Source organism: Mauremys reevesii, linkage group 9 (genome assembly GCF_016161935.1).
Source record: "Mauremys reevesii isolate NIE-2019 linkage group 9, ASM1616193v1, whole genome shotgun sequence".
NCBI classification, from domain to species: Eukaryota; Metazoa; Chordata; order Testudines; family Geoemydidae; genus Mauremys; species Mauremys reevesii.
This window is the reverse complement of record NC_052631.1, coordinates 89,664,780-89,689,421: the sequence shown is the minus strand read 5'-3', so window position 1 is coordinate 89,689,421 and position 24,642 is coordinate 89,664,780. Positions and strand designations below refer to the sequence as shown.

The 24,642-nt window shown below is 40.3% G+C and overlaps 1 protein-coding gene and 1 long non-coding RNA gene across 6 annotated transcripts in view; one reads left to right on the top strand and one right to left on the bottom strand.

Moving 5' to 3' along the window:
- GRIA3 (glutamate ionotropic receptor AMPA type subunit 3) overlaps positions 1-24,642 on the top strand; it is a 212,130-nt gene that overhangs the window by 158,152 nt on the left and 29,336 nt on the right. For 4 of the 5 annotated variants that reach the window (XR_005584420.1, XM_039487321.1, XM_039487317.1 and 1 more), the window contains 2 exons: positions 17,173-17,420; positions 17,977-18,091. Coding sequence is in view for 4 of the 5 variants with exons in the window: in XM_039487321.1 (XP_039343255.1) it covers positions 17,173-17,420; positions 17,977-18,091 (363 nt within the window). In the remaining variant the exon portion in view is untranslated. The remainder of the gene's footprint in view (positions 1-17,172; positions 17,421-17,976; positions 18,092-24,642) is intronic. The other variant, XM_039487320.1, reaches the window with a different exon arrangement.
- LOC120371521 lies at positions 68-22,787 on the bottom strand. Its single transcript, XR_005584421.1, has 4 exons — positions 22,462-22,787; positions 18,858-18,999; positions 3,515-3,698; positions 68-451 (listed from the first exon to the last, which is right to left on the bottom strand). It is a non-coding gene; the product is annotated as an uncharacterized LOC120371521 (long non-coding RNA).

Sequence of the window (24,642 nt, the reverse complement as noted above, 5' to 3'; positions counted from 1 at the left end):
GGTTTTTTTTGTTTTTTTTTGAAAGGATACAAAGTGTAGTAAACGTATGAATACTTTATTGTGCTGATAAGAGTCTTGGGATGTTCTCTGACACTCTCCTCACGCTAGGGGAGAGCAGGGTTCTAAATGAGGATGAGCTATAAAGAGCTGCCGGCTCTGTCGAGGCATAAAGAAAAAATGGGGAGGGAGGAGAGCAGAGCAGAGCACCGGCAACAGAGGGAGCAAACACAAAATTCTGCTTTATGCTAACAAGGAGGACAAAAGCGGGAACTGGGCCCTCTCTGTCCTTTGTATGCACTGTGAGTGGCATTAACCAATGCTTGTCTACATGTTACTTTCCTGGAGAGCTCTGCATTATTTCAGTGGTATTATTAACTTCCTGAGAATAACCAATTTGCATGTCATGCTGGAGCATAGAACTAATTGTTGTATCCAGTCTTCTTCCATTGATCTGAGAAGGAGAAAAAGAGTATGTCTTTATGTGAACACACACCTTTAATAAATATTTCATTATATGATCTCTATTAGCTCCCTAACTTGATAATAATGTTGGCTTAAAACTCAGAATAACTCAGAAGAAGTTTGCAGTTTCCGAATGCCTGCTTCATAGATTATATTCACTCTGTGCTTTGGGCTTTGTCTACACTAGGACATGACAGCACTTTTCTCAGCCCTACTGGGAGTGACAGAGGAAGCAGGAGTGTAAGCTGCCCACAGGCTACAATCTCGCCCTCGCCACATTAGCACTTCCCCCCTTTGTAACCACCAGCAGAGCTGCAATGGTGTAAGCCAGGAGTGGGCAAAATGCTAACAATTCCCACTGTAGATGCATGCGTAGAGAGAGGGGGAGGGTAACAGACTTCGCAGCATTGGACCAGGAAGGAAATAGTCTTAAGACCCACGACGGACGCGTGCATGTGATGGGTAGTTCTCTTTTCTAAGACACAAAGCTAAACATTTCTCCAAACACTCCTCTCAAAGTAGGTGAATAGAGCCAGATGAGCAGTACTGGGGGGAAAAGCCTGGTATTTTTTTCTCTAATGGGTACAGCACAAGCAAGTTTCATCTGCCCAATATCTTAGCTGCCTTTGAGGGTGAAATGTGTCCACAGCCCATTCAATCCTTGGCCTCCTTGCTGAGATGGTTGGCAAGGTTTCCAGTTAGTATTACTTATGTTGGTGTTTTTTGTAACATGGACATTTATGCAGTAGGAACTGGACTGAGGCCAACGACTCATTCCGCATGAACAGATGGTAACAACTTTCAGCCACTTCCGCTCTGGGCGGGTTCCAGCCAGGGACCTATTTTATATCGTTGACTATTTCCCCACCCATTGCAATGTCTTCCAGCTACACACCATCGATGCTTGTAGATCAAAGCGAACTGTAACATCCGTTTTTTCAAATAAGCCTGCTGAATGCTGTCAATCTGACATTTATTTGAAAGTCATCACAGCAGGCCATATTTACCATCTTAACTAATTGGTGAGCTGCTGTTTAAGGATATTCATTACCGCAGAATATCTGACAACCAAAGGAAATGTGTGTTTTTGATGATCGTTGCTTATTTCTGATCAGAGATTTATTAACATAAAGACTCGCATTAAAGTCTCAGAAATGTTTCTGTCTTTCTCTAGAAAAAAACACTAACCTGGAAAGCAATTTCAAAAATGTATCTTCCTTCCTTTATGAGTTTTATATGTTAGAACCAACATCTTCTAATCCATTCAATTAAAGTTTCAATAAATATGACCAGCACGTCAAATCAGTATGGTGTAATTAATCTACATTCAGCACTGAAAATGTCTAATATCCCATTCTAATTGGTTTCAGAATTCCAATATGCATATATCCCAAAGAGGTGACCTTTACAACCAATTAGTAATTCTTCTGTAAATGGGGCTGTATTGAAACTTCAGTAGACGAGGAACCACACATTTCTAGACATTTACAAGTGTAAATTGCTCTTGAATTCGGATGGCTTCTTTTAATTGATCACATGTGACAGCATTAAGGGGCTTAGCAATAGGGTTCTGCAAAACAACATGTATAGACCATTTTAGTTGAATAAGTTGTTGATATTTAGATTTTATTGAAAATATTTGAAATGGCATAAAGGTGTCGCCGCTTTAGTGCAATGTGGTGCTTTACAGAAGAACATACTGCTGGATGGGACATTTAGAATGATCTTGTCTTCTTGCGTTTCCTCCTTTTTATAGAGAAACTGAAGGCATCTCATAACCAGACCTTTAAAACAATGTTAAAGCAGTGTTTGGGCAGGAACTGGCTGGCTCAAAGGATTGGTAGTGGGTCACAGAATGTTTCATTTCCAGACCACTGGTTTGAATCCAATCAAGGAAACTAGTGAAGAAAAAGAAGTGTTACCGTCTGATGGCTATTTGTTGCCCTATGTGAAATGACTTGCTGCTCTACATCCTGTTCCTAATTGCCTATCACAAATGACCCTAATTGTCAGCTTTATTAGATTAGATGCTTTGGCTGACAAGCCAAGGATCGAATGGACATGGTGGCTGAGCTGCCCCCTCACTCCTACCGTTGGTCCTGGATATTTGTTAGCTGTCGTACAGGGAGGCTGACACTTGACATTGCTACTGCCTGGGCTTTATCTAGGCTGGAAAGAGTGCAAGCCTCAAGGCCTTTGGAAGTCAAACAGACCAGCCAACACCTCTTCACTTAAAGCTGAAAACCTTGAATGTTATTTTTGTTTTAAAAGAAAAGAATGATTCGTATTGGCAAAAGTCAGGCACATGAGAGCTAAGGCTGAACTCCATAGGTGAAATGCAGGAGACCGAAGAACAGGAAGTGACTTCATACCATATGAGCTGCAATGCATAGACACGATTGGGTACATGGGGGGGGCGGATTTGCAGCCTTAGCTCGGACACGTCTCACGTCTTGTGGGTTTTAAGCAAATGATTATGACTTTAAAGCAAAGCATCTGCAATTTAAACTGGGCAAGTATAGGATGCTATTACAGCAAACAGTGTTCTTAGCAAGCATAGGATCTGGCAGGCTGGATCAGCCACTATCCTGCCTCTGACAGTGGCCAGCACTAGATGCTTCAGAGGAAGGTGTAAGAACCCCACCATAGCCGATATGGGATAATCTGCCTCCCACATTAGGCCTTGTCCTATTTGCTGTGTTTTTTTCTGGTCCTGCTGCAGGAAAGCCCTTTTTTCTCACTTCACAGGCCAGTTTTCATCTTCCAACCCCAAATTTTTACTGGTCCTGTTTTTTTTCATCTTATGTCTTCATGTGCACATTAGGAAGGTGTCCCTTCTTAATGCCACCATGTGTGCCCGTCATGTCTTTACTCTATCCCATTGCTTCCTTTCTAACTAATAGTTTGCCTGAAAATTTTCCTACCTTACATGGTTTTGTAGCTGGATTGAGCACTTGGACCTCCCTTGCAGCAATTTCCACAGAAAGCTACAGATACTGCAGAGTCCTAGTATGCAAAACCAGGCTCAGAAACGAAGCCTTTTTGTACTAACCTTCTAGGCCGACCAAAGGCCAATGTAACACAGCATCCAATTTATAGTACCCAGAAAGCCGTTTTAAGGATGCCACGAAGTGCGATACCTCTTCCTCTTCTCTCTTAGTTTCTTTCATGAAACCAGAAGCTCTCAGTAAACATGAGCGCAAACAATGACTGAAGGACTTGCACAATCCCAGCACCTAGGGTGACCAGACAGCAAGTGTGAAAAATCGGGACATGGGTTGGGGGGTAAGAGGAGCCTATATAAGCAAAAGACCCCAAAATTGGGACAGTCCCTATAAAATCAGGACATCTGGTCACCCTACCAGCACCACTGAAGATGGGGGGCACAAAGGAGGCTTTCAGTTATGGTGCATTCTACACCTCCTGGGGAAATTCGAACCAGCTCTCAATCACCTTTCAGACCTAATCCTGACTGAACTGCAACCCAGGACCTGGCCCAGTATCGTCCTGTGCCTACAGGGGAAGAAATTGTCATTGGTAGAGGAAGCAACCAGAATATGTTCTGAAGCAGTAGCATGTGCTAACAATTACGGTACACCAGTTATAATTTAGCAATCCTGTTACAGGCGGTTATGCTTTCCTGCTGTAATACTGCATGAAGACAAAGAGTGCTGATCACTGAAATAAATTGTGTCAGAAAGTGACTTAGCAAACAGAGAGTGTCGAATGAAAACCAATACTTCCCATGCAAGATTTATGCATTTAATCCAATCCAACTATAACCTAGTTTTTTTGAGATCAGTAACAGAGCCTGCTAAAAATACCATGGGGAACTGCTTTTGAACCCAACGGACTTCATCTGTAGCTAAACTCTGTTTGATTTCTAATTTCAAAATACAGTTTGCTTGTGAAGATATCGGGCATGTTCAGAGAACAGCATTCAGACAAATACTTTGCTCTTGCCTTTGGATAAAACTAGGATAAGGAAAAGGTTTCTGTGTTTTGGCATCAAGGACAAAGTGATCATAACAAATGCCTGACAAAAATATTGAAGTGTGATTACACGTAGCGAATGGAATATCACAGAAACCAGATAGCTTCCAAAATATGAGATAAATAGATCTTTCAGATTTGATGCAGAAAGAGAGCAATCAGGCAGAGCACTGACTTAAACCTCCCTTAATAGTTTGGTGAATCAAGGTGGTTGTTTTATTTATTCCTTACACAAGGTTTGATGGGAAATGTATAGGTCAGCATTAAAACTGCAACTGGTCATTATTTATTCAATGTTACTAATAACTGTTAACTCCACATTTCATGGTGTATCTGTATACAATATTTGTATAGATTCAATATTTGTTTAAAACAGACTAGCACAGTATGAATTTTAAGTGTTTTTAATAAATAAAATATGGAAAACAGCATATATACACACACTCAATATAAAAACATGCAGAGTGTGTATGTATATATGTGGGAGGGGCATATACAAATGTTTATAAATGCGTATGTCTATGCATAGAAATAGCAGTCTTTCCAGTGAGTGCATAATGAATGGCCTGATAGTAGTTATTTTCTCTAACAATCTGCTTCTTTTGTCCGATTTCCCTTTCTGCGCAAACAGTAACAAGCAATTTTAAAGAGAGGAGCAAAGCTAGTGTTACATACCTACAGAGCAATGGTTTTCTATGAAGTGCTCTAATTAAATGCGCTGTTGTCTTTACATGTTGGATTGAGAAGGAAAATGCCTCCTTATGGAAATTAAAATTAGCAGGCCATTCATTATCCACTCCTGGGACAGATGTCATTCCTCTGAAACCTAGGGTTAATAAGAATGGGCCCTTTAATAAGGAAGGCAGACTAGCAAGGTTTCTAGCCAAAGCTTATACTGATTAGGTCTTAGTAGCAAGTGTTTGCATAAGTATTCACATTACCATAAACTATACAGCATGCACGCTTCTACCCACTCAGCTTGTGATTATAATTGGGCTTTTCAATGCACATACGTGTAACTATAATTTAATAATGTGAACTTACATATTTAAATAGTCATTTAGTTGCCAACAGCTTTGTGTAGGTGACTTATTTTATCAGGTCAGGCATAATATATGGAGGTGAAATAACACCGTATCAGATATAGCTGTGGATATACCGCTGAAGCAAAGCCGTGAGTGCCCCAGGAAGAAATCACTTGCTGTTTGAATGTTCTAGTTTTTGGAGAACAGCAATATCATAATGATATTGTTCAAGACAATGGGGGCACCTAGTTTCTCAAGTTACCGTACGACTTTATATAATCCTGCTGTGCCACACAACGGTGTTTGGAGAGGGATTCATTTAAAATACATAGGTGCTGACAAATTACCTACCACCCTGCGAGTTTGACTTTTGCATAATTAGCAAATACATGAAGGTTTAGAAACTTTAATGATGTGAATATGAAACATCGTCTCATGCAATGCACTGGGCTTGCTCCATCATTGCCTGGATATTGGCTTAGTCTTACTGGAGAGGAAAACTTGTCAGGCCTAACAGTGTTCAAATATCGTGCTGAAAAATGTTGTGCCATGGAAATTCATCAAGGGCCAAATCCAGAGCATGGCCTGAATAGCTGAGCTGGGTGATAGGAAGATACCCTGAGGATTCCTCCCTGTAATAGAGCAGGCATAGAGCCACTCCAATGACGCATTTTAGCCCAAAAGCTGAAGTAATCTCCACAGGTCCTTTTGTGCCACTCCCCCAAAGGACGGCAGACAGGATCCTACCATCATCTCTTCTGGTGCCTGCTTCTGCATAGCCCTGCTCCGACACAGCTGTGGACTCCCCCAACTTATCCAGTCTCCATTTGCACAACAGAACCACGTTGGTTCTACTCCAAAGGAACGCTGGGGAGTTGTGGCTGTGCCCAAAATGTCTGGGCAGGACTAACTTTAGCCACAGGCGAAATGTAAGAGGTTAGCATGACATGAGATCTTTCCAGAGTAGGATACCAAGGGCATCATCTCTTCTAAATTTCCAGAATTTACTTTTCCATTGAATGTGAATATGCCTAGGACTGGCTCTGGTAGCGAAACATAAAAAAGTTTGAAAAACCAGCCCGTCAGTTGGTAAAAGGAGTCATTTTAATTTTGAGTTCAATATTGCAATGCGGATGAGTGGATGTCAGCAGAAAGTGCAGGGAGATGAATACAGGCTTATCCTGGTGTTCAATATAGTGCAAGGAAAGGAAATTCTTTAAAACTCGATTTACAATCTGTTACTCAGATGGTTATTGACATAGCAATGAAGTGTAGGCTAGTTACAGCTTGAATGGTGATTTGTTTGTCTCTTTATATGAATTCAGCTCACTTGAAAAAAAATTGTCTTTTTAAAAAAGAAATGACAGCATATTATCTATTTCCTGCCCACGCATCTTTTCAAAATGATATGGACTAGTGTGAATAAAATACTGAAGGACTAGTAATGGGACGCTTCTTTTATGGTGAGGGGAGTGCAATTGCAGGGGGAAATTTGCAAAAAGTTCCAGATGTCTGAAGGAAATTTTGGATTAGTGACTGATTCATGATTTTTGCAAACATTTTCTGCCCCTTCCTATATACTTAGTCCTGACATTTGGGCTTCCGCCCAACCTGACACCCATCAAGGCCCCTCTTTGCCGCCAGTCCTGTTCTGAGCAAGGATGGGAATATATAAGAGGTTCAGGTGTTCCTCTTTCCCACCCTCCAGGAGTGATCAGCAGCAGAGAATCTCCCCTCACAATCTCCTATAGGGTGGGTCTGAACGTAGTTACAAAGGTCCCAAAAGAAAAACAGGAAGCCACAGATTTGAAGGCCCTGATTCTCAGTGACACCAATTTATACCTGAGAGTGTCACTCCAATGACTTCAGGGGAGTCAAACTTCAAACCAGTGTGACAAGAATGAGGCAGAATGACTCTCATCACAAACTCACAACCTTCACTGGGTGATAGGAAGATACCCAGAGGCATCTTTGGCTCTAAATATTAGAGCCCAACAGCCAAACTTTTATTTTATATGCCTATGGGATGAAAAATTAGTATATCCCAGCAATGCACAAATAAATTCAGTACACACGACAGAGCCTTGCCTCAGACATTTGGAACTTGGTAGAATGAGGAGCTGGGATTAGTGAGGGAGCAGCACATGGTGCATATTTCTTTGGCTGGGGAGGATGCGACTAACTTTCATTTCACCAGGAGTTTTAAACCAGGGTGTAATAAAAACAAGATGATCATGTAGTGGTAGAACTGACACTCCCTCCTCGATATAGATAATCAAAGTGCTGGCATTACAAGTAATATGTAGATAAAAGCTGTGGCATGTATCTTCTACTCTGGCATAAAGTTTGGCTAGTTCTGCCACATGTTTTCCCATGCGACCTTCAGTAGGTAACTTAACCTCTCTGTACTTTAGTTTACTCATTTGGAAAATGGGACTTCAAGGGGAGCTATGAGACCTAATTTTTTCTTATTAGTAAAGAGCTTGGCTATCTAGATGAAGGCACTAGAGAATTGCAATAATTACGTTATTAGTACCATGTTATTATAGCAGCCATTATGTGCTTAACAGTAGCTCATATACAGTCTGTGGGCCTATCACTGGGTCATCCCCTGCTCTTTCAAATAGTGTCATGTGATCATTTACTCTCACCTGAGTATCCCACCAGGGAGAGGCAGAGAAGACATGTTAATGTATCATTCAAAGATGATACATTAACTAAAAGTGCAGCAGCCACGCTGAATTACACTGGCAATTCACTGCACCGAAAGACCAAGGTATTGGCCCTCTGCCTGATTGCTATGGGAGTTGAACCCTGTGACCTCGAGGCCATGAGAGCAAAGGAATCCTCTGGCACGCTTTTTCACATTTAGTTAGTAGCATCCACCAGGCTGCACATAAATTGTTGGAACCAGCAACTGCTATGGAAAAGCTAATTGCATTTAGGAAAGAAAAACTGTGAAGTATGGGAAAGAACGGTAATAGCTACACATGACTAATTAGACTTACAGCAGTGGCAGATTATCCAGTAGGCCCATGCCCAAGAGCCTGGGCCAATGGGGAGGCCCTGGAAAATGGGCACCCCAGCAAAAATCTGCCATGGGGCGGCGGAAGCTGGAGACCTCATAGAAGCCATGGGGCAGGCAAGGGAAGCCCGAGCGCCCCAACTAGGGTTGCCTGTTTTGGTTGGACATATTCCTGGAGATTTCATCGCATGACATAATCTTTCATTAAAGATTACTCTTCTCCAGGACAATCCTGGAGGGTTGGCAGAAGCACCAGGCAGGCCAGGGGAAGCCCCTGGGCCCTGACCCCAGCTGCGGCCCCAGGAGGCGGCTGTGGCAGGGAAACCGAGCTTCTCCTGTCTTGGGGCCACAGTGGGGGGGGGGGGCAGAAAGGAGCCAACAGGTTGCGGGGCTGAAGGGGGGGGGCGCGGAATGGGGTGGGACTGTGGGCAAAACGGGGGCAGGGTCACGGGGAAAGGGGCAGAACAAGGGTGGAACCGCAGGTGGAAGGGGTTGGGAGGGGCCCCTCACTTGCTCTGGCCCAAGGCCCCAGGATCCCTTAATCCATCTCTGATTTACAAGCCTGTAGTGTGCACATGTAGATCTATATAACAATAACACTGTATCGTTCAGATTAAACACAAACTGCACTAATTTTATTAGGGACATTAGCATTTTGCATAAGCAAACAGTCTTTCGGGACTGACTGCCCCTATAAAGTGAAAGTGGTTAAAAATGTCACTCAAAGTAGAAGAGCATGTTAAACTGTGCTATTGTTGTCGCCTCGCTTTCTGTTCCTGCCTAGTGTTCTGGCCCGGGTGCAAAGGACCCTTGCTGTTGGCTTCCTTACCTTACTGCCCTTCTTTCTGGCATCCTAAGATTCATAGCCACAGCATTGACTAACCATTGCAGTGTGTAACCGGCAAAGTCAACCTTAAAGAAAGCCCAAAAATATTTGTGATGCAACAAATACTAAGAGAAAACAAGATCACAAATGGCCAGGTTGTGACATATAACACTGAGTTACAGAGGGAACTCGAGGAAGGCTTGTATCTCCTAAGCCACCTGCTTGCAGCCACTGCTGAAAGGAGCACAGAGGGGAGGTGGCCAAAATGTGCTACACATTTACTATCCTCAGCTGGTGGATGGTCCCTTGGGGGCCATAATCAAATGGTACAGTTTCCAGCATTTCCTAGGCTGCTTTAAGGTATATCAGGGTGAGAACCACCTTAGAACCAGCCCCAGGGAGCTACAACAGTTGTTTTCTGGTCCCACCATCCGATCCCAGTAAACTCAGCCAAGATTTGGCTGTGACTCAGTGCCTGCCAAATTATACGCATTGAAATTCTATTCCGAGATCCGCGATATTTTGTGTTTTTTCTCAAGCCCCACCTACTGGATTCTTATGAACATGTGAGAATCTCAGCTTTCTCTTTTTTTTTTTTAAGTTAATTTCTAGCCTTCATTGTGCAGACGAGAGCTTGAAAACATGTCTCCAATTGTGACCTAAAAGTTCAGAAATTGGAAAAATCCAAAACATTGGGGTGGGTTTAAATATCATGATTTTGGAGACCTAAATTGATATTTTGGAATGCTTGTGGGTGGCAATACTGATATGCATAAGAGCATCTCAGATGTTATACCCCATAGTCTATGGGGAAAGAATTCTCTGGTGTGTCTTCTGGGAAAAGGAGAAAATGAAGTAAGAATAATTTTAGCCATATTTTTTAAATAGTTTAATACCGAATATCTGAGGCAGCGTTTTTGAACAGGGACTCTAAGTAGAAGAGAGGATAGAATATTCTAAAAAGAAAAGAACTCTATTTAGAACTAAAATATTTTAAGAATGGCTGTAAAAATATGGTTTCTTTCTAATATAATGGCTGCACTCCTTTTCAGTTTTGGAAGAGACCGATAGGAAATCCAAAGGAGGAGACAAATATCTGCACAGAGGCAAAGATAGTATAGCCTTTGGAGGAAAGCACTGGTTCATCCAAAGATATTTTACTGTGAGTTAGAGGTGGATTTAGCTAGAGGTGTGTTTTGGTTTTGGAAAATGTCATCAGGGTAAGTTTTGATGTTGCAAAAACAAGACCAGACTTCATTCAGATTCAGTCCCATTTTCTTCAAACCAAGTTTGCTAATTCCCGATTTAGCCCATTTCTGCCATTGAGCGTAATGGAAAAAATAATCTGTGATTGACAGGTAAGCAGATATGCCAACCCTGCGGAAAAAAACACAGAAATTGGGCTTGGTTTTGGCTTAATTGGCCTGTGAGTTGCCTGTTGGCTAGTTTTTGGCTTGTAGCTTGTTTGGCTTGTTGCTTCTTTTTTTTTTTTTTGATCGGCTCCCAGCAAGCAGGGGCAAGGGAGGGAGAGAGTCAGGGGTGCACAGCGGGCCCACCACAGTCCCAGACTGCAGACCGGGGGGTCTAGTCACAGAGTGTTGGGGTTCTTAGGGATTACCTTGTTTTGGCCTTGTTTTGAAATGGGAGTAGCTTGATTTTGGGCTTATTGTGAAAGTCAGGTGCTTATTTACCATGTGAAAGTTGGCAATTGTGCAGGTAAGTCTGGTCTATTTTCTGATGTGTGTAATATTTAAATCCAGCCTGGATGAAGCTTAATATTTATGTTGGAGAGTGTTGCATTTTTTCATTTAAAATATCAAAATGTCTCTCTCACACACACACAAACAATGGGAGAATTAGAAAGTAAAATAAGATTAGTGAAGGGTGAAAAAATCTGGACTGATTGTGCTGAGTGGTTGTTTTAAAATAAAAACATAGCTACCTAAGGGAGATTTATATTTGGATAGTGATTAGTGATGGACAGAATGAAGTAAATTCTCAGCATGTCAGGCAGGGAATTAGAGCCGCTGCTTGTGTTAACATTAAACGCTTTTGTATGCATGGCAGTAAAAATATACCCTGATGTCTGAGGTGAAGGAAATGTACGTGGTTCATGTTTATGCATAAACTTCTCACAATGAAGAGGGAAAACGGTTGTTGACTAAGCTAAGGTCATGTCTATTTATATCTACAGCAAGCTTGTGATAATGAAAAGAGGCTTTAATGTGTCCCAAGGCCTAGATGAAACACACTGAAATTTTAACGTGTGAGGGGGAAAATGTTAACAATATCCCTCTTGAAGTTCCAAGAAAGCGTTTGTTGATGGATTTCTGAAGAGCAGTATCAAAGAAATGAACAAGAATTTGCACAACACAGAAATCCATTCCATTTTTGAGCTTAGAATATGCCTTATATCTGTGCTTTTAAGCTTTTTTTAAAAAAACAACAGTACTTTAAAAGTCATCTTTTAGTCAGAGGCGAAGCATTTTATATGATTGTATTTATATCTGTAATATGATCATCTACCCAAATATGCCTCCAGTGATGGCTACTTGGCCTTAAAAACTGCACAAGCAGGTACTGCCCAAGGCTGGCTCTCCCACACTGGTATAACAGAGAATTGTGTGGGGAAGCAAAACAATAAGTAATAGAAGCTGCTCAGAAAATATTTTCAGGAGGATTGGGGACGGGGTGAATTTTTTTCTTAAAAAATGTACAGATATATTTTGATTTTATTGACAAAAAAACAAAAAAATCAAAAGGCTGAAAAATGTTCAGTTTATAAATGGTTTTGATTTACACTTTTTCATGAAAAAAACGGAAACATTTCAAAAGAAATGCACATTTTTCCATGAAAATTTATGTTTAAACAAAATGCCATTTTTCGTCCAAAAAAATCCCATTTCAAATGAAAATTTTTGGCCACCTCTAGTCAGAGGCTGCTTTGCTTTGTGTGTGACAGTAAGGGCTGACATTTGCTGGTCTGTCTAAGGCAGGAGAATCCCTGGAGCCAGCTGTATGTACTTTTCCATCAGAAGTTTTCAGTCTTCCAGCCTCTCACACCTACCCCTGCCCAGAGAAGCAAATCTCAAATTTATTTTTTCAGCCTGTTCTGGCCAATACTGACAAACATTCGTTGCCGGAAGGTAAGCTAAGTTTTGTCTGCTTAGAGGGAGCACACCAGAATGTTACAGTCCTTCTGTAGAGCTGAAGTTAACAACATGTGGCTTCTGAGAAAAATCCTGTTTGAGGGAGAAATCAGCAAAATGCCTTTGAGATGTGAGATGAAAACCGATACATGTAAAACGTACTGATTTATTTTATCATCACATACAAAAATGAGTTAAGAGAAGCGAACGGTCTGTGAGAAAAGTTAGGCTAAATACTGTCAAAGCTGACTATGAATCACATGGAATTTAGTGTTTGGAAATGCAATGATAATAATCTTCCTCCTAGAGTAATTACTGTACAAAGATTGAAAACACTTCATGAAAATTAACAAACATCCCTATGAAGTAGGCAATTACTGGTATCCCTGTTTTACAGATGGGGAAACTGAAGCCCAAAGTGGTTAATGACAAGGGTTTTAAAGGCATTTGTGTGTCTAACGATGCCAAGAGGCACCTAGTGAGATTTTAAAAAATGCCTATGTGCCTGTCTTTGACAAATCCCACTAGGTGGGACTGAGGCACCTAACTGCCTTTAAAAATCTGCCCCTAAGTGACTTGCACATGATTTATAGACGTCTGTGGACAAGCCGGGAACAGAATGCTGACCTACCCTCCCTTTCCCGCGACCTGCCATGCCCATTCCTTCAGCACAAGGACATCCTCTCCTCTAAGGAAATGTTCATCTGTCACTTACATTATAACATCTTCGGAGCAGGGAGCACATCTTTATTTGTGCCTTGTACCACACTGAGCATGCTGTTGGCCCTTATCAAATAAAAATATTAATAACAATCCACAGATGCATTGCAAATTGCTTTTAGGTATTCACGCCAGCTGGAAACAGTAAGAGAGGACTCATTAAAACAGAAAATCCAGTGTGGGCTAGGCGTTGAAAAGAAAAAAATGTTATAATTCAACTGTTTCATTAAAGATACACTCTAGATGAGAAAATGAACCAACAATTGAGCAAAACACATTTTACTTTGTGTAAAATCTTTGGCAAGGAAATCGTTAGCTTTTAGAGGCAGACAATAAAGCTCTAACTTAGGCACACATATGCAGGTGTGTTTTGTATCACTTACAAAAAGTAATGTTAAAAGAAGATTAAGGTTACAAAGTGAACCACTCCGAAATTAGGAAGTGTCAGGTGCGAGTGTATGTACACACATGAAAAACTGAACGTTTTAATAATATTTTTAGAACATTTTTAAAGTTCTTACTCATGGCTAGTTACTCTGGTTTAGTGTTATTTAACAGGTTGCAGTGCCCAGAACTGTGTATACAGCATACATTTTTATTTGTCTGATCTGCTCTGGTCTTTCAGAAACTTGCTTATGCATTCCATGCCCGTGTGCCGCCTTGGGGCACAGGGCTGCTAAGCGAATACTCTCTAGGATTCGGATTCCATAAAGCTTGTTTGGCTTTGATACAGGCAATAGTAACAACTCCAGCTCCTGCCACTACATAATAAACCAGCTTCTCCAACTCAGCTATTTCCTATCCTGTGCGCAAGGCACAGCTGTGCCTTGATAGCCTCGGTGCAGGTGTGAGATGTACTGTGCCCCACAAAGCACTTAGTCAAGACTAGCAACAGAAAGCTGTCACCTAAATTCTGAGATTACCTAGTCAACAAAGGCAACATAATCGGTCTTCTGAAGTTCTGCACAGAGCTTTGATGCTGCAAAAAAGTCACCAAGACCCAATACAAAATTAAAGTAACAAAACCTACATTTTGTAATGCACCAGGGTTGTCTAATCCATCTATGAGCTCACATCTTGTTAATGGGCTCAAGAGGAAGGTTTAGTTTACGCTTTCCGTGCTAGCCTGGAAAAGGAAATACTCCCCTGAGGGAGGTTTTCCTTCAAGTAGGGAGATCCATAGAAAAGTATGACAACTTCTGGTTGTATTACGTCTCTAATCTTAGTTCTGCCCATCTTCTCCTTCCTTCTCCTCATCCCCATGTATCCCTGCACCTGTGTGAACCCTCTGTGGGGCTCAGAGGGAGAGGGAATGCTGCTACAGAGGGTAATTCTCTGGGGGAAGAGGCATAGGTAGGACAATGCTGTTTATACATCCTCCAGCGGCATCTCTGGGTGCATATTATAGTCATCACAAGCGCAGGGATTGTACTCTGGGCAGCTACTGAGATGTAGGGTGGGCTACAATTATTTCTTTGATAGGAAACCTCCAGGGAAGCTCCATTGCTGCATAAAGCTAGGTTGGCAATTCAGTGCATGACAATTTGCTCTGAGTTAGGATGTAACCAATGCCCCAGCTGGACATTATGGCTTCTGGAATTGCCCTTTTCTCTATAAAAGTAAGCTGGGGTCATGAAAAAGTTCACAGAACTTCAGCAGGGGCTTAAACCCCATGCCAAGGTCAAATGCCCACTAAAGCCATTACATTCCTGGCCTAACCCATCACATAGTGGTGCGGTGTTTGGTTAAACATGTGCCATGTTGTGACCCACAGGTGGCCATGAATAAAGTGATTTCTGCATATAGTCTGAGTGTCAGTGTAAACTTGCTAAAATATGTCAGGATACTTTGGTAGAAAGATGCTGGATAGCGTGAATGGAAGCTTGACCAAGAGGATACATTATAAAAGTGGGCGGCCAGGCTTTTTACTGTCTCTCCTAGGTACTTATATGGCTCCCCTATGTGAGCACCTCTGAGGTATTTATCACCACAACACCCCTGAAAGGTAGGGCAGTGTTATCCCCGTGTTACAGAAGTAGGGAACTGAGGCACAGAAAAATGATGTGACAGGCCCAAGGTCACACAGGAAGTCTGTGATAAAGCAGGGAATCAGACCCAGGTCTCCCAAGTCCAAGACTAATACCCTAGCCCCTTCCCACCCTCACATGGGGAGTTGATTTCACCACCCCACATCCATAGCTAGCTACCTCTGCGGTTCATTCCTCACACTTTTAAAAAGCAGCTGCAAAAGCTATCTTTCTCCAATGAATATTTTCATTTTTAATCTCTCGACTACTGTCCAACCCACCTCTAAATGAAGGCACACTAGTCTGCCTTCTCTCTGATTTTCTGTTGTGTATCATGATGGTTTTAATTGCATTGTATTTTTCAATTGGTTTTCAGCTCACTAGGAGAAATAGTTACAATAAAAGCCTGGCCCTATACTCCTCTCTATCAATCACAGCTACATCAGGATTTTAATACAAGGAATGAAGGCAGGATTTGCTATCTATAAAATGTTTACATAGTAGTTGTTAGTCACTCTATTATCCAAAGCACACTGAATTGTCCTGCAGGAAAAGAAAAAAAGCATGACTTGAGCTCGAATGAAGAGACTTCTGCTACAAGTTCACAATAGTTTGCACTGAGCTTAACCACTGTGTGTGCAACCTACTGTTCTAGCTTTAGTGATTCCAGATAGGGGTTGACAAGGAGTGTGACAAAGTTAGATGGCTTAGACTGACTAAGTCCTGAGTTTGCAGTAATTAGCCAGGCATTATTGCACGGTGTGGGACAGACAGGGAACATTAAGTGATGGTGCAGTATACTACTGATTTCACTCTCGGTACATTAAGATGGTTTTTAGTAATGTGTATAGGGTAGGATGAGGGGATTCCCTAGCCCAGAGTTTTCTGCCATCTAAGGTTGCGACACGAAGAGCGTACAGAAAGGAGAAAGGGGAAGTAACACATCCACTTGTTTTAAACGTCGTTCAGCCTCCCTAAGTTACTAAGCATGTGTCTTAGAGCCAGGATCATTATGTTTGGCTGCCTCCAAACTGAACAAATCAACATGCACTTAAAAAATGCATAACCAGCAGCTGGTTATAATAAAATAGCCTGTGGTCTATTGAGCAGTTCACTTTAATGAGAGCAAGAGAGTGTAACGTAGACTATCGGCTTCTAACTAGCAGGCTTGTTATTTTTCAGCAAGATTTGAAACTATCTGAACAAAAAAAGTTGATCAGTGTTTACTAAAGTCTTTGTAATCACTGTACATATCTCCCAGATGGGTATCCTCATCTTTTAATAGCCCAGCAGAGCTACTGTCGTCTCTTGGCTGCAGTTCTAAACCTTACAGCACCACTACGAGAAGCAAATTCTTGTCTTCTTGAGCGTCCTTTAATAAGCAAATGTCTATGGTTCACCAGTGGTGGGTTATAGAATGAAATAAACTGATAGCAATGATTTGTGTGGAAAAGTAGAGGACCTTCATTTGCATCTATTAGCCATAACAGATGAGCTAGGATTTAATATTTTTTATCTGGTTCGATCTTACAGCAGCACGCACACAAGCAGAAAGATCAAGGGACTGGGATGGAATGCACTGGTTTTCATTTTGGATGTTAAACTGCCAATTAAATGTCAGTTAGCAAGAGAAATGTCTCAGCTACATTTCTCTCTTGCCTACCACTTTTTTCCTAACTTCTTGCTGTGTTTGGTAATTGTTTAGGGGCCAGTACTTGTTCTCTATTAGCTGCATTTATTATTATTCATCATATATAGTGTGTTAGCAGCTAGAGGCTAACCAGTTCAGGGACCCTTTGTGCTGGGCACGGTCCACAAAATCATAGTTAGTGACAACCTATGCAACCTAATCTGTATTATGCAGACTTTGACAGCACAATGCTTACATACTGCGCAATGTGCGGACTTAATAAAAAATGTCTTTGCTTTCTGTTATCTTTCTCAGAGATCAAAAATAGCGGTCTATGAGAAAATGTGGTCGTATATGAAGTCAGCAGAGCCATCCGTATTTACCAAAACAACAGCTGACGGGGTCGCTAGAGTGCGGAAGTCAAAGGGAAAGTTTGCCTTCCTCCTTGAATCGACCATGAACGAGTATATCGAGCAGCGAAAGCCGTGTGACACAATGAAAGTTGGTGGGAACCTGGATTCCAAAGGCTATGGTGTAGCAACTCCGAAAGGCTCAGCATTAAGGTGGGTGGAATAATATAACAATATATATGTTGTTATAGTATTCCACCTACCCTGATGTATTGTGTTGTCATTTTCTTTCTTGTGGATTTTGAGGTAACTTTAAAGTTTAAAATCTTCAATATTCCATGGAGTAAAATAAGACGGTAAATTATGGTTTCATTTACTTAATGCATCCATTTTTTAATGTTCTCTCTGTGTTGTCCTTTCTGATTGTTTGTTGCTGTTTTAATTTTACAGTTCAATGGCTTTTTCAATTTAAATGGTAAAAGCCAAGTTAAACTGCCATATGTGACGAATGTTAATTGCATGATGTGGTGTTCTTGTTACATTTTTTCCTCAAAGACAATTTCCCCATCCCGCACACTTCAGTTTTGAGCAAATGTTATCCTCCATGCCACCTTCCAATATTTAACCCTGTATTTGCTGTAGAAACATTTTTATAGCTCCACGTTCTGTGAAATTTAGCCAATTTGTCCTCTTGTGCTCCTTTTTTTATACTTTACGATTTCTTAAGCATTTGTGCATTTTCTTACGAGTTATGTTTTATCGTTTCAAGAAATGCTGTTAACCTGGCAGTATTAAAACTGAATGAGCAAGGCCTCTTGGACAAATTGAAAAACAAATGGTGGTACGACAAAGGAGAGTGCGGCAGCGGGGGAGGTGACTCCAAGGTCAGCCTCAATGTCACCACAATCGGGTACCTTAGTAAAGAGTAATCGGCAAGGCTGTTATTTGACTTATTAAGGCAAAAAAGAACACAGATTAGAACCATTTGAATAATCACGAAAAAAGCCACCTGCTTGCGCAGTAGCTTTTTAACTGAGACACAGTCTTATTTTCATCATGTGCAGTTTAATCAAACTTGGGATCCTTATTTAACTAACAGACAGAGGCTCCAATAGTGCTGGCCCTGCCAGGGGTGCATTAAGTTAATAAGTGTTCATCTGAGCTCATCCTTGTACAAAGAAATAGCGATCACACATTAACGCAGCCCGAAGCATTGAGCACAAGGTGTTTCATAGTTCAGTGATTTGAAGCTATTTGTTGTATTTTTAAGAGACCTTTTTATAAGGGCAAAACAGCAAACAGTAAAAATCTTGAAGTCTGCAGGATCAATTCTCCTTAGCCCTTTTCTGCTGGCTTAAAATGGGCATAGCAGTCTAGTCCCAGCATACACTGCTGGCCTCTCCAGTGGCCAGTGAGAGCTGGACCAGATTCTAGAGGAGAGATACATCTTACCTTAGGTTACCTGTAGCTCAGAAAAGTAAGTAAGAAAGAAAAGTAAGTTTGGTTGTGTAACCAATTGCTAACGAGGCTCAGTAGATGAGGCTAAAGCACTTATTACAGCAGCAAGATTGTGTTTAACACTAAGGACTAATTCTCCTGTGACACCCTACTGGCAGGAAACATTTTATAAGTACTTGGAAATTGCAGTACCTGTGGCTAGAAATAGGAGATGCACTGCCTGCTCAGGATAGCAGTCTCTGCTTGCACAACTGAAGTGTGTGGTGGTCTGGAAAGGATTCATTTCCAAATGTAAATGTAGCCTTTTAAAAAAGCAATTTCAGTGGCACGTAACCTAGAATAGAACATAATCTTTAATACTACAGAGACTGTCACTTTGTAAATATCTTAGATAGAAGAGTATACAATTGTATTTGTTGCACTAGTTAAACAGATATTGGGTCCAACTCCCATCAACTTCAGTGGAGCCAGGACTTCACTCATTATTTTAACAGTGTGGATTTTAGCAGATAACTAAAACTTACTTTGAACAACTCATCTTTTGCAAAAGCTAACCAGTTAGTGTCCATATTATTGACCACTTCCTCACAAAACTAAGTGATTAACAATTATGTTTGCATTCGGGCTGTCAAGCGATTAAAAAATTAATCGTGATTAATTGCGGATTAATCGCACTGTTAAACAATAATAGAATACCATTAATTTAAATATTTTGGATGATTTCTACATTTTTGAATATACTGATTTCAATTACAACACAGAATACAAAGTGTACAGTGCTCACTTTATATTTACTTTTTATTACAAATATTTGACCTATAAAAAACCAAAAGAAATAGTATTTTTCAGTTCACCTAATACAAGTACTGTAGTGAAATCTCTTTATCATGAAAGTTGAACTTATGAATGTCGAATTATGTACAAAAACCCTGCATTCAAAAATAAAACAATGTAAAACTTTAGAGTCTACAAGTCCACTCAGTCATACTTCTTGTTTGTCTTAGTGATTGGCTGAACAAGTTTGTTTACATTTGCAGGAGATAATGCTGCCCGCTTCTTGTTTACAATGTCACCTGAAATTAAGAACAGGAGTTCACATGACACTGTTGTAGGCAGCACTGCAAGATATTTACATGCCAGATGTGCTAAAGATTTATATGTCCCTTCATGCTTCAACCACCATTCCAGGTTGGGGAACATGTGTCCATGCTGATGAGGGGTTCTGCTCGATAACAATCCAAGACAGTGCGGACCGACACATGTTCATTTTCATTATTTGAGTCAGATGCCACCAGCAGAAGGTTGATTTTTCTTTTTTGGTGGCTCAGGTTCTGTAGTTTCCGCTTTGGATTGTTGCTCTTTTAAGACTTCTGAAAGCATCTCCACACCTCATCCCTCTCAGATTTTGGAAGGCACTTCAGATTCTTAAACCTTGAGTTGACTACTGTAGCTATCTTTAGAAATCTCCCATTGGTACCTTCTTTGCATTTTGTCAAATCTGCAGTGAAAGTGTTCTTAAAATGAACATGTGCTGGGTCATCATCTGAGACTGCTATAACATGAAATATATTGCAGAATGCAGGTAAAACAGAGAAGGGGACATACAATTCTCCCCCAAGGACTTCAGTCACAAATTTAATTAACACTTTTTTTTTAACAAGCATCATCAGCATGGAAGCATGTCCTTTGGAATGGTGGCCGAAGCATGAAGGGGCAAACGAATATTTAGCATATCTGGCACATAAATACCTTGCAATGCCGGCTACAAAAGTGCCATGCAAATGGCAGGTCCCACTTTCTGGTGACATAGTAAATAAGAAGGCGGCAGCATTATCTCCTGTAAATGTAAACAAACTTGTTTGTCTTAGCGATCAGCTGAACAAGAAGTAAGACTGAGTGGACTTGTAGGTTCTAAAGTTTTACATTGTTTTCTTTTTGAGTGCAGTTATGTAACAAAAAAAATCTACATTTGTAGGTTGCGCTTTCACAACAAAGAGATTGCACTACAGTACTTGTATGAGGTGAACTGAAAAATACTATTTGTTTTGTTAATCATTTTTACAGTGCAAATATTTTTAATAAAAAAAATACACTTTGATTTTAATTACAATACAGAATACAATATGTATGAAAATGTAGAAAAACGTCCAAAATATTTAATAAATTGCAATTGGTATTCTATTGTTTAACAGTGTGATTAAAACTGCAATTCATCATGATTAATTTTTGTGAGTTAATCGCAATAGTTAACTGCGATGAATTGACAGCTAGTTTGCATTTACCTGTGTGATTTGCACAGGGAAGCTGTACTGGGCTAGGTATTAGCATTACCATGACATTGCTGATGGAGTACAGGAATTGCCAACAAAATTAATTCAAAATGCCTTTTTGTTCTGAAAAGTATTCAGATTGGAACTATAACATGCAATCTCTCATTAAAGAAAAAGCTTTTGTATTGGTCCAAAATACTGCAGTAACTTTATTTTTAGTAAGCTGCAGAGTTTTGGACAATTATTGCAAATGACTATCGTGTTTTATTAATAAAAGTTGATTACATCTGGCTAGTTAGTGAATTAATCTGTTACTTCAGTCATCTGGGATATTAGCAAAAGCAGTTGTGTAATAAAAGGAAAGAAAGGACTGAAATTCAGATTAATTTAATCACTCCAGTTCTTCAGTACTCATCACCAGCCTGGAAAAGAGTATGGGTTTTAATAGGCTTCTTAGTTCTCGTTCTTGTCCCTCAAGCAACATTTTATATAATGTTACGTGTCCAAGTATATTAAATGTTCATTTTCCTCCCAGCATCCAACACTGTATTGTCTGCCTCTACCCCATGAAAGAGATTTCTTTGTACAATGCAGCTTCACCAGTTGCCTGAATTACAAACAGCCAACTAACATTTAAAGTTCTGAGAAATCTAAAACAGTTTTTTTTTTTTACAATGGTAATAGTAAGGGCAAGGTCATCTTTCTATTTTTGTATTTGCTCAGGCATCATTTAAAGGAAATAATGCTCTATGTTAACAAGTATTTAAGCCTGTGTTAGTAGATGCTAGAAAAGCAGTTCAGTTATTCCATGATAAAGTATATTGCAGGGAAAGGAAATGGAAATGAGGAGAATGTTTGATTTGTCTTTTTTAACCATGAATCACAAATCTCTCTCTCTCCTATTTATTTGTTGTTTATTGTAATGTTTGGGGTTACGGGCTGGATGGTTATTTCAGCTATAAACCTCAATCATCAGGGATTTGTCACTCAGCAGGAACAGAATGTGGTCCACGCCAGTTCTCAGGCCCGATGCATACTTTCTCCTTGAAGAGGTGGAGGGAGAAAGAACCTCAGAGCTGATTAAGCTAGGTTTTTTTAAATTATTACTTCTAGAGTTGTCCAAAAAAAAGGGGTTTTATTTTAAAAGTGTTAATTTCCAATGGTGATATTTTGCAGGCACTTAATACCACAGGCTGGTGTGTCTTGGCGTTAAAATATAAATAATATATTCCCAACTGTGCAGAAGGTAGCACAGTTTTAACAGTGTGGATTTTAGCAAAGAACTTAAGTTACTTTGGACAACTCATCTTTTGCAAAAGCTAATCAGTGTCCATATTACTGTAATAATTACTGTGACTTAATGTAACTGTAATGCTTTTGAGGGATTCTGTTGACATCACACACCCTTAAAGCAAAGCTCAAGTTGTCTCCTGAACCCCAAAAGAGACCCACAGCCCTGCATATGTACATATGGCAGGTACCAATATATCATTTTGTATTATATATAGTTAAAGACAAATCGTTACCTGCATTTTCTCCCATTTCTCTCTCTAAAGTCTGTAATCCTCTTCCCTGCCCCAGGCTGACAGATTGAATTTTGCAAGTATCTACATTATTTTAATGCCAGGTTCTTATTATGACATCAAATAAGTAAAACAATGTCCCTCTCAAAACATAGCCCATCTTTTATGTATTGATCAGAAATTCGCAAGGTAGTCAAAGACTGAAGAGCCTGTACATTAAGAACAGACTTGAAGTATTTCCTACATGTCAACTAGCACAATAACGGTAGCAATGAACTTCTCTTAACATTGTGTCAGCTACAGAGGAGCTAATGTAATGTCAGTGGAGGTGTCCGATGTAATGACACTGCTTAGTGTTGGCATGGTATCAGTGCTGAATAGGGGAGCCATTATGATGCTAATGTAAGTGTTAAAAATAGTTACATGCTGTTTTTTTCTTTTGATTGATTGGTATGAAACACAAACACAGGAGGCTGAAATTCATTCCTGGTGTAACTCTACACAATCCAGTGGAGTTACACCAGGAATGAACTTGGCCCGCTATGTTGTTCATTGATTATTGCTTGGCTTTAGCACGGATTTCACACTGTACATGGTAAGGGCTGCAGTGAAGTCTTGTGATCTAATTTAAGACGGATTACAACCCTTTTATTCCTAACATTGCACTGTTTGTGCAGCGCACTGAGATCTTCAAATGAAATACACTATTGAAGAGCAGTGTATTATTTTTGTAATTGGCTTTCCCTATTCCAATAGTGCAACTCAGAGAGCTGGATACAAGGATGTACATTTTAATGAAAGGTGAGCCCAACCCAAGTTCAAATCCAGATTTGGATCCAGACTTCTTCAAAATCTAGGCGTGTTCTGATCCACGATTTTACTTCAGCCCGAGATAGGACTAGGGAGCCAGACTGAAACCTGGATTTGGATCCAAACATTCACGAAGGTTGAAGCAGTTTGGATCCAGATTTTTGGTTCAGGCTCATCTCTAGTTTTAATGCATAAAATATGAACATTGGTTTATTTATTTTTTTTAAATGTCAAGAGGCGAAGATAAACAGCCTTTTCAAAACTGTTTTGTTTTTCCTTTAAAGGAGGAAATATTTGGGGAAAGATAGAAGCTATCGCAACAAGGAAGAGATGCAAGGTGTATCAAGGAATGAGCTATGCATGTGTCATTGACTTACGGTGCAATATGATGGAGCTTACTCACTCGTGACAGCTTTTTCTACTAGCTAAGCTAATGGAACAGCTCTGTTAGCTTACCGGGTAGAGGCCCAAGTTTTGGGGAATAGGTGTCCTGAGTTTGTAATCAGATACTTCCTGCTGGTATTTTAGTGGGGGGGGGGGCGGGGATTGTACTGTATATAGGCTTGAATCATTACAGATTGATGGTGCCGTGGTCTTAGACTGAGCTCCTCTGACTCCCTGATATTCTGTTTGTGCTCAAGATATGGGGTGAGTATGTGACTCATTTGCTTGTCTCTGTGCACGCTGTTGCCCATTACTGGACTACAAAGAACCTATTCACATAGAAAAATTGGTTCCGTAGCTGCTTGTCTTCCTCCCCTTAGTTTGTCAAGTGTACTTTACGGTCAGATGGCTCTGAGTTTTAATCATGCCTCCTCTTGATACTGTATGTTCATTGCCATCAGACAGTTACATTCTGAGACTAAAGGAACCCCAGTGACTAATAAATCCTATGATTTTACAAGGATTTTAAGTCTCACAACTGAAAAAAAAACAACATTTCAAATTGACTTGTCATGGAGATTTTCCTTCTATTAGATTCCACTAAACAAATTGGTATTATAAGGTTTATCATTGTTACATCCAAAAATAGATGTTCCCCTTTTATTTTAAAACTGAAAAGATTGAATTTCTATTGTGAAATAATTATAGAGAGCCAGATCCTAGCTGGTATAAATCTCCATACCGCCACTGAAGTCAGTTAACACCAGCTACCATAATTAACATCAGCTAAAGATCTGGTCCACAAAGTCTTGGAGGCTGCCAGTATTTCACTGGGAAAGGTACTTATCAAATTCCAGCAGAGACTATTTATTCCATGAGACTAAAGGGAGGTCTTGGCATATCCATCTGTGATTTCTGTACGATAGTGTGCATATGCTTATTTAAACACCGCTGACATGCATATCATAATTCATTCGCTTATCTTTCTTA